The sequence below is a fragment of the Penicillium daleae genome (genome assembly GCF_028827525.1).
Source record: "Penicillium daleae strain IBT 16125 chromosome Unknown utg000007l_segment0_segment0, whole genome shotgun sequence".
NCBI classification, from domain to species: Eukaryota; Fungi; Ascomycota; class Eurotiomycetes; order Eurotiales; family Aspergillaceae; genus Penicillium; species Penicillium daleae.
Genome location: NW_026623155.1, coordinates 1,291,491 through 1,305,546, shown reverse-complemented (window position 1 = coordinate 1,305,546; position 14,056 = coordinate 1,291,491). Strand labels below are relative to the sequence as shown.

General features: G+C 50.9%; 4 protein-coding genes across 4 annotated transcripts; 3 read left to right on the top strand and 1 right to left on the bottom strand.

Moving 5' to 3' along the window:
* Positions 1-531: 531 nt before the first annotated feature.
* On the top strand, positions 532-2,784 carry N7458_007629 (fungal specific transcription factor domain-containing protein; the record flags this gene model as incomplete). The annotated part of the gene is made up of 5 exons (XM_056911011.1): positions 532-594; positions 649-939; positions 1,000-1,136; positions 1,203-1,697; positions 1,749-2,784. The coding sequence occupies 5 exons, from the start codon at positions 532-534 to the stop codon at positions 2,782-2,784; spliced, it is 2,022 nt and encodes a 673-aa protein (XP_056763837.1).
* Positions 2,785-3,724: 940 nt separating this feature from the next.
* On the top strand, positions 3,725-5,505 carry N7458_007628 (uncharacterized protein; the record flags this gene model as incomplete). Its single annotated transcript, XM_056911010.1, has 2 exons — positions 3,725-4,753; positions 4,816-5,505. The coding sequence occupies 2 exons, from the start codon at positions 3,725-3,727 to the stop codon at positions 5,503-5,505; spliced, it is 1,719 nt and encodes a 572-aa protein (XP_056763836.1).
* Positions 5,506-8,033: 2,528 nt separating this feature from the next.
* N7458_007627 (mRNA-binding ubiquitin-specific protease UBP3) lies at positions 8,034-10,629 on the bottom strand (the record flags this gene model as incomplete). The annotated part of the gene is made up of 2 exons (XM_056911009.1): positions 8,034-10,076; positions 10,138-10,629. The coding sequence occupies 2 exons, from the start codon at positions 10,627-10,629 to the stop codon at positions 8,034-8,036; spliced, it is 2,535 nt and encodes an 844-aa protein (XP_056763835.1).
* An 842-nt stretch (positions 10,630-11,471) lies between these two features.
* On the top strand, positions 11,472-13,771 carry N7458_007626 (RING-type E3 ubiquitin transferase MAG2; the record flags this gene model as incomplete). Its single annotated transcript, XM_056911008.1, has 2 exons — positions 11,472-11,726; positions 11,792-13,771. 2 exons carry the CDS (start codon positions 11,472-11,474, stop codon positions 13,769-13,771), a joined length of 2,235 nt encoding a protein of 744 aa, XP_056763834.1.
* Positions 13,772-14,056: the final 285 nt, after the last annotated feature.

The following is a 14,056-nucleotide window of genomic DNA, read 5'->3' as shown; positions in this document are numbered from 1 at the left end:
GAGTTCAATGAGCCCAGCCCGTGTATTGCCCACTCTATCTCAGTCAAGGATCGTCGCTGTAACATCGTATCCCACCGCTCGGTGTCCTGAGTTCTCATCTGGATCCACATCGAGCCGTTGACACAGCCTCATGTTCTGACAGATGTATAAGTGGCGGCATCAAGCGTGCATGAACGTTCATCGGCTCGCAACAACCCTAGCAAATCCGACTGCCAGGGCCAATCGGAAGAAGTATGTCATTTACATTGACATTGTGACAGTTTGTTATAGTTCTTTTTTGATAGGAGTCCCCATAGTTTATCAGGATCGCATCCATGCGGGCCGTGTGGTGTGGCGTGCCAAGTTAATGCAGGGATGACGGGATGGACCGCGGTCGGCGCCGAATATTAATCCGTGCACACACGGGGACTCGTTCTTTGTTTCTTTGTTCCATGTCTTTGAGCATTTGATAACTTGATAACCCCTCTTTCGCCCAGCCCCGACCTGCGTCGGCCGATTTCTAGCGGTCTTCATCTCGTCCAGCATTTCACTATGCATCAGAGCCGAAAACGCCGCGTTAGAACGTGTTACCCATGCTACACACGGAAACAGAAAGTAGGTGACACCCGGACCAGCTAAACCTAGAACCCTGGGCTGATAGACTTGCAGTGTAACCGGGAGTACCCTTGCAATCATTGTACCCGCCGTCGGCGACCAGAGGAATGCGTCTATAGCGCTCCGCCAACAGAGAAAGCCTTCCAGAATACCTTCCGCTTGGAAGGTGCCGTAGATGAGGCTCCTGGTCCCTTTCTCGAACATGCACAGCCCTCGAGCGAGACTTCGGGCCTGCATGAGGCTCAATGTCACTGGTCCAGCCACTGCAGCCAGCACTCAGCCATAGCCAAATCCTTCGGTTACTTTGAGGACAGCAACTCCAACACAATGGCGTTGCTACGGGGAGTGGGTCTCGTACTTTCTTTGTTGTGTTGTTGCCTTGAACTGACTGATTGGACCCCGCAGTTGCCTCTGGAAAGTGAAACGGATCTCAGTGACCCTTCGCCATCCATGTGGGAACCTATCCAACAGGAGCTTAGCCGTATGCCTCCACGCGAAATCCTTGACTTTCTCGTACAGTACTTTGTCTATGAGCTGAATTGGTAAGCCTTCTTGGCGTACGTCCAAGCAAAGTCGACTATCTTCTCTAATCCAGATTATGCGTGCAGGATGAAGCAGGTTGTTCATGCCCCCAGCTTCTTGACCCAATACCAGCAATGGTGGGCAAAAAGTAAGCCCATCGGAGTGGCCGATGTCGAATTTGCCGTCCTTATCCTTCGCATTTGTTCGTATGCGACGCAATTCCTGCCCTCGCCGACTCATACCATCGACCAGATCTGTGGTCGACCGCTCTCGGAGATCCGCAACACATGCAGTGACGTCGCATATAGTCTTGCCAAGCTCTGCGAGGGTCTTGATTGGAAAGGCTCAATATTCCGTGTTCAGCATATCATTTTTGCGGCACTAACGGTCTCCTGTGAAGGAAGAACTGATCAATTTTGGGAAGTCATAGCCTCGGCCAGTCGAGCCGCCCAGAAAGCTGGCATTCACACTGACACTGACACTGCATCCAAAAAATCGCGTGTTCCCCAAAATGACAGTACCCAGGAATTAGATAAAGAAGTTCGACGAAGGGTTCTCTGTAGTCTTTATGTCTTGGACAGGTACGCAAAAGACCAACATGATCTGGGACAAACACTGATACCCCATAATAGCCATTTGAGTCGTCAGCTTGATCGAGTCCCATTCTTGCCCGATCACTTGGTCGATAACTCACCTCCCCGGCTGCGCTTGATTCCAGATATTGGAAATATGTCGGCAGAGATTGATACGAATGCACCAGACATATTCACCGAACGGCTCATGCAAGTCCAACTTGGTCAGTTTTGGCGTCGAATTGGGCCACGTCGAAACTGTGATTACGATCCGACGCAAAGCGAGCAAAGATACGAGATGCTCTGCGCTGAATATCTCCCAAGCCTGCATACGGCATTTTCAATAGACTGTCCAGATACGACATGGGACAATGCCCTGCCAAAGCTACCAATGCAGAGACAACTTCTGCGTATCGCAATTTTCGACTCAGTCTGTTGGAATTTCCGACCGCTCTTGTCACTAAAGCCTGATCAGATTGCGGAGCTTGCCCCGTACAAGCAAGTGCTTCTCCAATCACAAAAACGAAGACTAGGCATGGCTGCAGTGAAAGTACTCGAGGCTGTCACTGCGCTCCATTCAATGTTTGGAGGCTCCTATACCCGGTTTGCTGCTATAATATTCAACACCTTTGAAGCTGCCGTTCTCTTACTTTGCCTTTGTTGTCACGCCGACTTCCCCTTTGATCAGGGAGACGAACACACGAACGTACTAGGTATTAAGGCTAAATTGACCTACAAAAAGGCCATGCAGGTTGCTGAACAAGCTATTGGTCGCCTTCAACTGCTGGCCGAACTCAGCGACATGGCTGCGACCGGGCTTGGGGTGGCTGCTCAACTATATGCCATAGCCGCCAAGGCAAAAAAATCGCCAGACTCAGTGGCTCCGGAGTCATCGACCAATACGCCCTTTTGGCAACTTCCTTGCTCGGCTGATAGGGGGACTGATAACGGCCTGGATCCCCACTCATCCTTGGGACAAGCCGATCCCGTATTGTTGAGCGACATTTTCTCCTGGGCAGCGCAAGGAGACTCGTATTCAAAGCTTTCTTCCTCATCTTACGAATTCCCCATGTCTTGGGAGGGTCCTGTGCTCTAGTATATTTTACCCACTGTTAGTGGTCGTGAGTTCCACAGCACTAAGAAGCATATAAGGTTGCCGGATGGTTAGAGGAAAGCTACCGTTGACGAAATATGACCAGACCATCGACGAGTGGTTGAGGCGTCTTTTGACTTTGTCTAAAAGTTATTGGTTTGTAGTCAAAATGTAGCGATCACCCCTTCCGTCCTTGCTAAGTTCGCAACATCAGCAAGGCTCAAAGAAAACTCCCTCGAAAAGATAATAATTACAAAATCCTACAAAAAAAATTTACGTAAACAAAGGATGGTAATAAAAACTTGAACAAGGGGACTTGTTCCGTAGGGAATCCATTAATCTACGTATTTTGGTTAGATCTGGCAGGGACCATGTGCGGACATGGATGCCAACCCATGCGCCATGGGTTCGTTGAGATTCCCCACCTGAGCCGGGTTTGACGCCGGATAATAAGCCATTGAATCAAATCATGACGATCAGATATGCTAATCTGAAACCCTGCACGGCTCTGACAATTGTTATGATGCCATTGTTTCACTCGTTTAGATAAAGCGCTCAAGCTGCGGACTGTTATATTGTCATCACGCATCATACATCATGCATCATGCATGCAACGTCTCTAACATCTGTCGGCCGATGTGCGTCGGGGAAACGGCGGACATTGTGGAGAAGAATCATTCCAATGCATTTGTTTCAAAATATGTCCGATGTTCTCCCCGGAGTTCCCCGTCTGTCCCCAATCTTGGCATCTAGCCACGTTGAAGATGGTTTCATCCCATAAGCATCGAGCATTATGGAGACAATTGGGCCAATAGCAGCAAGGATGCCATGACTTGCTGTCTGGGTACTTATTGTGGTCGAGATATATTCGAAATGGCCTACGTCCAGTCTCTGGCATCAATCATTTTTGACGTTGATGAAGAACACTACAGTATTTTCAATCATGTCGTGGCTCAAGATAGCACCAAATTATGAGCCATATCAGGCTTTGAGAGTGTCTTTGCTCATTTCTTTACCTCTTATTGGCTTCTATGCGCTCTATAGATGGCTTCTCCCCAGCCCCCTTCTGGGTATCCCGTTCAACTCAGAGGCCGCCAAATCGATTTGGGGTGACGTCTTGGAGCTTCGAAACGATCCCTCAGGCTTGGCCAAATGGTGTAGCAAACAACTTGAGAAACATGGATCACCAGTTTGTCAGGCATTGATGGGACCCTTGTCAAAACCAGTGGTTCTAGTTGCCGATGTTGGGAACGCGCGTGAGATGCTGATGGGACGAAGTGACTTTGACCGGTCTGCCTATATTATCGATCGATTCCCGCTGTTTGGCGAGTTCCATCTCAATATGAAGACTGGAGACCGCTGGAGGCAGTCTCGCGGCTGGCTCAAAGATCTTCTTGCCCCACAGTATCTGCACAATGTTGCCGGTCCCGCTATTCACTCGTCGACGCTGAAGTTAATCAAATTATGGGAGTCCAAGTCTCGCCTGGCCAACGGACAGGTGTTCAGCATGATTTCTGACCTTAAGACTATGGCTTTGGACGTTATTGTGACCTTCCATTTCGGAGCCGACTTCCAAGACTCGGCCCTTGATAGACAAGTCAATCACATCGACAACCTTGATGGCACAAAGCTACCATCCGGTCAGCACGGCGAGGTCACTTTCCCCAGTGCACTCTTGCACGAGTTTCAGCAGGGCCTCACCGATGTCGGTGATAGAATGGCTGCTATCTACACTACGAAATTCCCTCCGTCGCTGGTATCGTGGTGGGCACGTTATATGTCTCCCTACTACAGGCCATTCTTCGAGGCAAAGGATAGGTTCATCCGCAAGCACATAGATCTTGCTATACGGCGCCACTACAACGACCAGGATCCTACCACCGGCATTGATCATATGGTGTACCGAGAGGCAAAGGCAGCGCGAAAGGCCGATCGTGAACCGCTATTTGGCAAACAAATAATGATCGATGAGGTGTGAACCCTTTCTTCCAGGAGAGAAACTAATACTGAAAATGGTTGAGCTAACTTATATAGGCATATGGAAACCTCATTGCGGGCCAACATACTACGAGCGCAGCCCTGGTGTGGATTTTAAAACTCCTAGCCGACTATCCCGATATTCAAGTCAAGCTACGAGAGCACCTGCGCACTAAATTTGCTGGTCCTATACAGGACAACCGGCTACCTACGGCGGCCGAAATCATAAATACAAAGCTTCCATACTTGGACGCGGTGCTCGAAGAAATGCTGAGACTTCGTGCAGCAATGCTGGTTCCACGCGACGCTACAAAAGATACACAGCTGCTAGGCTACCAGATTCCTAAAGACACAGTGGTTCTTCTTGTCTGTCAAGGACCTGACTACAGGCCCTCACCCCCGTCAAAGTACTGGAGCGATGTGAAAGCGTCAAGACTGTACCCCGGCAAGGGAAATCCGGACTTGGAAATCTTTGATCCAGAGAGATGGCTCGTGCGTGATGAGAACGGAAATATCGAATTTGATGGTTCTAGTTACCCTCAGTTGGCCTTTGGACTTGGGATCCGAGCATGCTGGGGACGTAGACTTGCCATGTTGGAGTTGAGGATCATGACGACATTGATGGTGCTCAAGTTCGAGCTGAAAGACGTTCCAAAAGAGCTTGCGGGTCATGAGGCGAGTTACGATATTTCATATCGGGCAAAGAAAGGTTATCTGCGTTTGAAAAGTTGTTCAGGACTCACGTGAACGGACATCAGCCTACGTGGCGATTTTGCTTAGCAAGACTTTCAGAGTGAATATGTTGGCTCCAGGGCTCCTACTCTGCAGATAGCTAGCTAGCTCCAGTACAAATGGCCAGGGAAAAATAAGATAACAAACCTGAAATCGATTTTGAATCGTTGTAATAGTTGAAATCGACCCTAACTCTGTTAAGATAAGAAATCATATATAGGGAGCGACACTAGTTATAAGCCAGCAGTTGAGTAATATTTAAGATTTAACTTTCTAGATGACCACTTTACATTTGATAGAAATCAGACGGGGTCAGACTTTGAATGTGGACTCCGAGATACATTCCATATGGTCAGGCGTTGATATCGGCTCCGTGCTGGAGCAGCAGCTGCACTATCACTTCGTGTCCTCTAGAATAAGCGGCCTGGAGTGCGCTTCCATAGTCCCCTGGGCGTTGATATTGGCTCCGTGCTCGAGCAGTAGCTGCACTATCATACCGTGTCCTCTAGAACAAGCGGCCTCCAGGGCGTTTCCGCAGTAGCCACCCTGGGCATTGACATCGGCTCCGCGCTCGAATGCTTGATTTTTAACTCTTGAAGAAAGTATAGGAAGGAGGGTATCTAGCAAAGGTTGAATTTATGTTTTCAGATTATTTTATCAAGAAATTAATGCTCATATACGAATTACGCAACCAGCACAAAGGAGGCGGTGTGCGCGGTGTAGAAAAACGGTTGGCGAGGGTGTTCCAAACTTTTGAACACCCACTGTACAGTACTATTTCTAACTGGTACTAGCGCTTTTTCACCTCTATCGATAGGAAAAGCTACCTACCCAGGTGGGCAAGAAAAGAAGCACAGCATTCCGCCGTGTTGATCCTCATAATTGTATCAGCTAAAGAAATGGCTAAATTCATTTACGTAGTCTCCGCGACACTCTTTTGGTGTCTCGCTTCCTCCACTTTTAGGGGACAGCAATTCCCGAATAGCCAATCAGGGCCGTTTCTACGGACACTTTGGAATGTCGGAGCCTTCACCATCTAGGTGCAACAGTTCTAGGGCGATCTGAACTGAAACCACGTTCTAGTTTCTGCTTGTAGACTATGACGTTGTACACCAATTTACTATGGTCAATGAAGGAAAATAGCCGCTCGACCAGTCTGGGCAAAACAGAGGGGGCCCTGGGTTTGGATGCAGAGGGGAGCCATTTTCGGCGTCGTTTTCACAGGTCCCTATATTCTAGTTGTAAACATCTACGTATCTACGATTTACATGATTAAACCATTGAAATGAAAATTCCTTTGAATTTTTTTGGAGCTTCTGTAAAGACATGCTTTTCGGAGGTCCGTCACCTCCATTCTCGACTTCATCTTTTCCCACATCGCCCGCCCTCCAACTTGTAATCTTGTATCTCCACACTCCATCCTCTCCTCTCTCCTCTTCTCCTAGAGCCAGGGAGCACCACTCTTGGGTGTAGTCAGTCACAACAAGGACCACCAACCACCTCAAACTCTCCTTTCACAAAGAGCCAGAGCCACGGTATTCACCACCGCGACCGGCAAAACAAAGCAGCATCAGATCAGATCTGAAACAATCAACCACCCCCAGTACCGCCAGACCATCCCCCATGCTCAACCTCCGCAGGTCTATGGGAAGGAAAAATAAAACAGACAAGGAAATTCATGACGTCGTCACAGATCCCCTAGCCACGCCGCGCGTCAGCGGCACGACAAAAGTACATGCAAGAAAGCCAGAGAAGAGAAAAATATCGAAAGACGATATCAACCATGAAGAGGAAAGCGAAACTCTTCTCTTCTCCGTCGAAAGACAGGGGATGTATCCGTGAGAAGCAACGGAACAGAAAAGTGGGGGTATAAACCGAATTTGACATCCCATAAGATACAGCCCCGGAAATGAATCAAAAAAGGGACTCGCAGGCTAGTGTAGATCACATGGGTGATTGCAGAGATGAGGCGCATAGTGATGATAACAAAAACGCAAGCAAGAAGATTGAGAGCCCATGGTTGAGAGTTGTCAGGTGTGAAGATTATGTGATGGATGTTTATGAGCAATCCGTGTTGAAGTGCGGATTTAGTGACCCCAAGTTCAAAATTCGTCATGGGTCGTCGGAAGACGATCGATGGGAGAAGGATGTCGATAAATTCAGAGAGCCCGCCATGCCCGTGACTATATCGATATCCTGCCCAAGGATGCTGATCCACGCCTCACATGTGCAGGCGGAGGCCGTAAAGACATGAATGTATGGTCGCAATTCAACCAGAAAGCGGTATGTACAACCAATTGGAGACAGGGAGATTTTCGTGCCCTGCCAGTGTCGATGAAGCAGGAAACGCAGAGTGTAATGATGATAGATAGCACCGGATGCGATGGGCGCTGTAAGAATAGAGGGTATGATGCTGTCATGAGAATGTATGATAACAATGAAGGGATAGAATAAGGGCCTAGAGGCTGTGATGATGCCCAGTGAGGAATCGGACAGTCAAAGAGAAGATCAAGTAGTTCCATGCTTATCTAGCATCGAGCCACCTAAGCGATACGCTGGTAGAACAACAGATAGGCAACGCGGTTGTCCCGAGAACCATATCTGCCAATCGGAGTGCGCACACCAGACGAGGGTCCGGAGGAGGCAGCGACACCGGCAATGGATTTCTTGCTCGAGTGACCAGATGAACCGGAGCCGCTAACTTGACTCCAGCCCTTCTCGCTATCAGCCGACTCGGTGTCCTCCTGATCGATGTTCTCGAAAATGTTGGAGCGAGGAATCTTGTCCTGCCTGTGCTGCTCAAGGGCAGCCGCAAGAACCTTGGGATCCTCCTCACCACCAGCCTCTGCAACGTCCTCACTGCGAACACGACGAATGACGGTGTCGTCCATGCGGATCCATTCGCGGCCATCCTGGCGTCGCACATCAACAGTATAGTGACCGCCGCTGGCATTCTTTCCGTGGTGGTAGATGACACCCATAAGGCGGTACTTGGGAAGACCACCTTGAGCTGTTAGAGTATTACGCCGGTGGGCCGGGAAAACCTCACGTGGGATCTCCAAGTCGAGGGGATAGCCAACCTTCTTCCAAATCTTCTGAGTGGCACCAGTCAGGCTGTCGTAGTGGAAGCGCTTGAGGTGTAGAATCAGAACGGGAGGAAGCGTTTCAATAAAGATCTGCTTGGTGGCTGTCACGTTGGGACCACGGGACGAATTGAAATCGCCTTGAATACTCTCAGGCTTGGTCAGTCCCTTGAGCGCGTCAACGATGTTGTGGACATCAGGTGCACCAATATCGAGCTGCAGGGGCTGATAAGGTTCCATGGTGACCGAGGTCTTGTTACCTGGCACCTTGAACTCCGATCGAAGCTTGCCTCCAAAGATTCGGGTGATGGGAGATTCGGTAGCGACGGCACCGGATGACTGCGTCACCGCCGCCTTTTGCTTGTGGCCAACCTCCATCCATTCCCCATCCCCGGACGCTCCGTTGGTAGCGGCGTGTCCATTGACACCGTTAGTACCCTCAGGCTTGGATACGTGCTTTGCAGCGCGGTCGCATTCCTCGTGCAGTTCCTCGAGAAGGAAACCAAGGAACTCCTGGGCATCTTGTTGGTGGCCACGACGCATGTCGCGGAAACGAGGCAACTGTCGGATCATCTCGTATACGAACTCGGGGACAAAGGCTTCGCCATACTGCTCCAGCTCGTTTGGTTTCAATCGGAGTCTCAGCTGTTCCTCCTCCGAGGCGGCATCAATGACGTTAAACTCACGCATGAACATAATCATGGCGTCGATCAAAGGCATGTCGCTGTGGAAGCTGTGAGCGGCTCGACGACCAACGTGATCCAGGAACTGATGGAATGGAACGCATGAAACCAGGATTTGCAAGATAGAGTTCATGTAGCACATGTTGCCCGTGTTTATCAATCCTCGGGGCTCGAGGAAGGCGATCTTATCGCTATATTGGGAGACATCCTCACCCAAGCTGCTCAGAACGTCCGCGAGCGACTCGCTCTTTTGCAAAGCCAGGGCGGTTGAATCTGAGGGTGCAGGAGCGCCTGAGGCACGGGCAGCATTCTTCGATCGAACAAGATCAGCCCAGGACTTTGGCGCAGAGCGAACAGGTGAAGTGGGCTTTGCAACGTCGTCGGCAGCGGGTGCTGAGCCATTCTCTGACACTGTAGTGGCAGTGGTTGACTTTGGAGTCTCCGAGCCGGCAATGGAGGTATCCTTGGGTTCGCGGCGTGAGGCTACTGGTACAACCGGGACGATAGGAATGGCGGGCTTGGCGTCCTTTTTCTGGGTCTGAGACTTGGGGGTGGGGGTGGGGGAGGGTGTGGTGGCTTGCGTGGAGTGACCATCCGAGAGAGGGATGGAAGTAGTTGGCGTCTGAGGCTCTGAGATGATGGGAGCGGCTGTATTTGCATTTCCAGACTTGGGTTTCACAAATTGACCCTTCCGGTCTCCAATGATCCAGCGTCCGTCTTTCGGAGGAAACTGGACTCGGTCCGGGATGGGTCGAATGTTTCTGCGTCTGAAGGGTGGACCGGCGGGAAAGGTGATCTCGGGCATAGAGAGCCAGGGCACCTGTAATAAAGATCAGCACTCATTGGATACTTCAACAATCAGTTTTTTAAAACCAACTTACTGGTGCAGTGAAGACAGGCTCGGGCTCTGGCATGACTGGCTTAGGTTCCCATCGCGGAGGAGACGCCACCGGATAAGGCTGAGGAGGCTGCTGGATGGGAAGGATGGCGTGAGGGTCGTGCATCTCATGTTGTAATGGCGGTGGGGGAATCGATGGAGACATAGTTGGCTGCATGGGAGTCGATGTCCTTGGTTGCATGGGCAATGAGTGATGTGGGATATGACTGGGGGCCATGATCGGCTGTGCCTGAGGGTATGAGGACACAATCATGGGTCCATATGGAGGTTGATAAGGACGAGGTGGCATCTGCTGCATATGTCCATAGGGAGGATACCACGGAGGGAACTGTTGCGGCGAATACGCAGGAGGCATATGCCCATTCATGTGTGGAGGATAGCCCATATAGGCCGGAGCGCGCATGTTGGGCGGGCCGGGGTTGTAGAAGTCTTGCTGTCTCCGCGATGGGGGTATTGGCGGCTGCCCATGGGGCATCGCGGGCAAGTGGTGGTTCATCTTGATCGGGCTCGGAGGGAGGTGTTGCCTTTATGTTTTAGCCACACGCGTTGCCTCAAAGGGAGCCATGCGCTATTGGGAAAATCAAGATGATCAAGTTATTGTGAAAGAAACATGAAGCCTCAGGCGCACTTATGCAGCCATTTTGGCCCCGTCCGGAGGTAGGGAAGGAGGTTAGAAGCGTAGAGAATATAGCGGAATTCGGATGGGATGAAGGTGCTGAATGAGCAGAACAAATGATGGTTAACTTCGATGCGCCAAAGGACAGCTTGGAAGTGAGGGTTTCAATACCTGAGAAGTCACATCAAAGAGTGGGGAGGTTGGTAATGACGGCCAGCAGACCAGAGAGTCTGGGTAAGTGAAAGGGGGGTCAGGGGAAGAAGCAGATAGTCTCTCATCGACCCTCTTCCGAAGCGAAGCTGAAGTGCCGCGAGGTGGAATTCCCGGCGCTGAATCAGCAAGACGCTGAGTCATCCGGCACGTGCAGGGCTGGCGATGTCATGCCCGCCGCCCCTCCTCGACGACTCTGCCAAAGCAACGGCGTCCCATTCCCGGACGCTTCGTCTATTCTTAGATGGCCTCTCGAGGCGTCGTCTATTCTTATCATTTACAAAGTGCTCTGTTCTTGTTAAGCTGTGGCGGAGGTCTTGATACTGTCTGCCCCAGGTGATTTGACGCTCCACCTTACCTAGCTGTGACTATCCAGATCCGAGCAAACCCCCTCTCGTCTGCTTCCTGACCAGCTGGGTTTCCTTGGTTAAACCCCAACCGCTTCATTCGAGGAATCTTTCGGTCACTACGTCATCAATACCTGCTCGGAGATGTCGTCCAATGCGGGAAACAACCAGGCTCCCTCTAAAGTAAATATATCAAATACCTCGGCCGCTCCGGCGACATTTCACTCGACAGCCCCGACCGACAACAGCTTCCAACGACGCGCAGGGGGCTCTGGGAGTCTTGGTGCAGGTCTATCTACAAGAAGCCTGGCTGCACCAAGGAATAACCAGGCCCTGAAGAGTCAGCATAAGCGACAGAGGAAACCCCGATTGTTGGATGATAACGAGTACAGTGAATCGGTAGGCATTCCCAGATTACGTGACTTAACCCGGAGCTTTCTACTGACACAGTCGGTTATGTCCAGGCCGTGATGAGATCAACAAATAGTCGCAAGGGACAGACGTCCATCACCCATTTGATGAACTTTTCGTTGCCACCCCGTCCGCAATATCAGCCGCCGCCGCGCAATACTAGGAGATACACATCTTGGGGAGCGGGATCTGGATATCACGCGGTGGATAAAGCGCGCTACGTTCATGCCAATTATCGATTCATTGTCTCGCCGAACCAAAATTACCATGCCCAAGCCGCCAATGCCGACGTCCATCTGGACTGGGCTTCAGTACTTCAGGTACTGGTCTCCGCTCAAACTCAGGCTGCTAGTTGTCCCATTTGCCTGTCTACACCAGTCGCTCCACGAATGGCTCGATGCGGCCATATTTTTTGCCTGCCCTGTCTCATTCGGTACATGCATTCGTCGGATGACGATAACCACCATGTCCCAGAGAAAAAACCTCGATGGAAGAAATGTCCAATTTGCTGGGACTCGATTTACGCCTCTGAGGCTCGCCCCGTTCGATGGTTCCGCGGTCAAGAGGGTGATCTCCCCGTTGAAGGTGGGGATGTTGTTTTGAGGCTAGTCAAGCGAGAGCCTGGCAGTACTCTTGCTCTTCCCCGGGACGGTGCCGAGACCCTCAATGCCGGGGACGATATTCCATGGTTCCATGTCGCGGAGGTAGCTGATTACTCTCGAATCATGAAGGGAGGGCAAGACTACATGATATCTCAGTACGAGGCCGAGATTGAGGACCTTCGCAGACAGGAAATTGAAGATCAGCTTTTGTTTGGCGATGAGAATACCTGGACACGGAAGGCGATCAGCGCTATCAATGAGGCTAAAGAAAAGGTACAGGGGATTGGCAATCCACCCGACATCTCTCGTCAGCCTGCTGCAAATAAGCCGATCAGAGACCCAGCAATGGAGCCCGATGCCTCTGCATCTTTTTCCTCTGAAAATATGGATCTATCTGGTAACGGATCCTCCGCTCCATCAGCTGCTGCTTCTGGCACGGACATCACACAACCTTCCACAGACGCAGTATCAGCCCCAAATACTTCAGATGAAGCGGAACATCTATCAGAGGCCGTGGGCAACATTCAGCTCAACCCAAAGTCTCCGGTCAAATCAAAGCAAAAGAGCAGGGGCAAGGACCCTCAGGTTTCACAGCCGTCTGATCAACCATATTACTTTTACCAGGCACTGCCCCAGTTCTATCTGTCTCCTCTTGACATTCGCATTCTCAAGGCAGCTTTTGGCGATTATGCTTATTTCCCCGCTACCATTCTGCCCCGGGTAGAGCACATTTCCACTGGCCACATGGTTGATGATGAGCTTCGCAAGCGTGTCAAATACTTGGGCCACCTGCCTTACGGATGTGAGGTCAACTTCCTTGAATGTGACTGGAGGGATGTCGTCGTGCCGGAAGTTTTGAACCGTTTCCGCTCCGAGACGGAGAAGAGACGCAAACGTAACCGAGATAAAGAAGCTCGCGAAGAGAAAGATCGCATCCGCGCGGAGAAAAAGGAGGACGAGGAGCGGTGGGCTGCTGCACGACGCAAGCGACCAAGCTTTGGCAGTGCGAGCGAAGCGGCATTCTCTGCTCATGACTTTCAACCGCTAGCTGACAATGCCGAGTCGGCCCAATTTGACAGCGGCGTGTCTTCTGCCTCGCCTCCTCGCGCGGCTTCTCAATTTGGGGCATTGGAATCCCCTTCGAGCAGCCCACCGGGCGCTCGCACCGTCTGGGGAACCACCGCGATACCATCGCTGTCTCCGACTTTGGAGGTTCAAAGTACAGCACGCAATGACGGCTGGTTACAGGGCTGGGAAGAGGAGCTCCTGGCCCGGCAGGAGTCTGAAATCATTGCCCAGACTATTCATGAAAGCCAGCATCCGGAACCTTCAGCTTCTCAAAGTAGTAGCGGTGGCGGGGGAGCTGGCGGTAAGAAGAAAAAGAAGAACAAGATCACCTTGATGTCGACCAACAGCCATAGAGGAGCATAGACCACGAGCGATCGGCCGGATCAGGCGCAGATGCTCATCGCAGAGTGAATATCTACATGCCTTGAAGAAGGTCACTTGGAGTTGTGTCTGTTTTACTGTCTCCGCGTATCGCCGTGCATTGTCATATCTCATCATTATATACATCATTTCCTGATAACTCGAGTGTTTGATCTCTGTTCAGCCTGTCGCATCTCGGCTGTGGGCCCACATTCCAGCACACAACGTTTCTGTTCGATTGTCAAATTATACAGTATAAATAACAATAATCAAAACATCGTGGACATG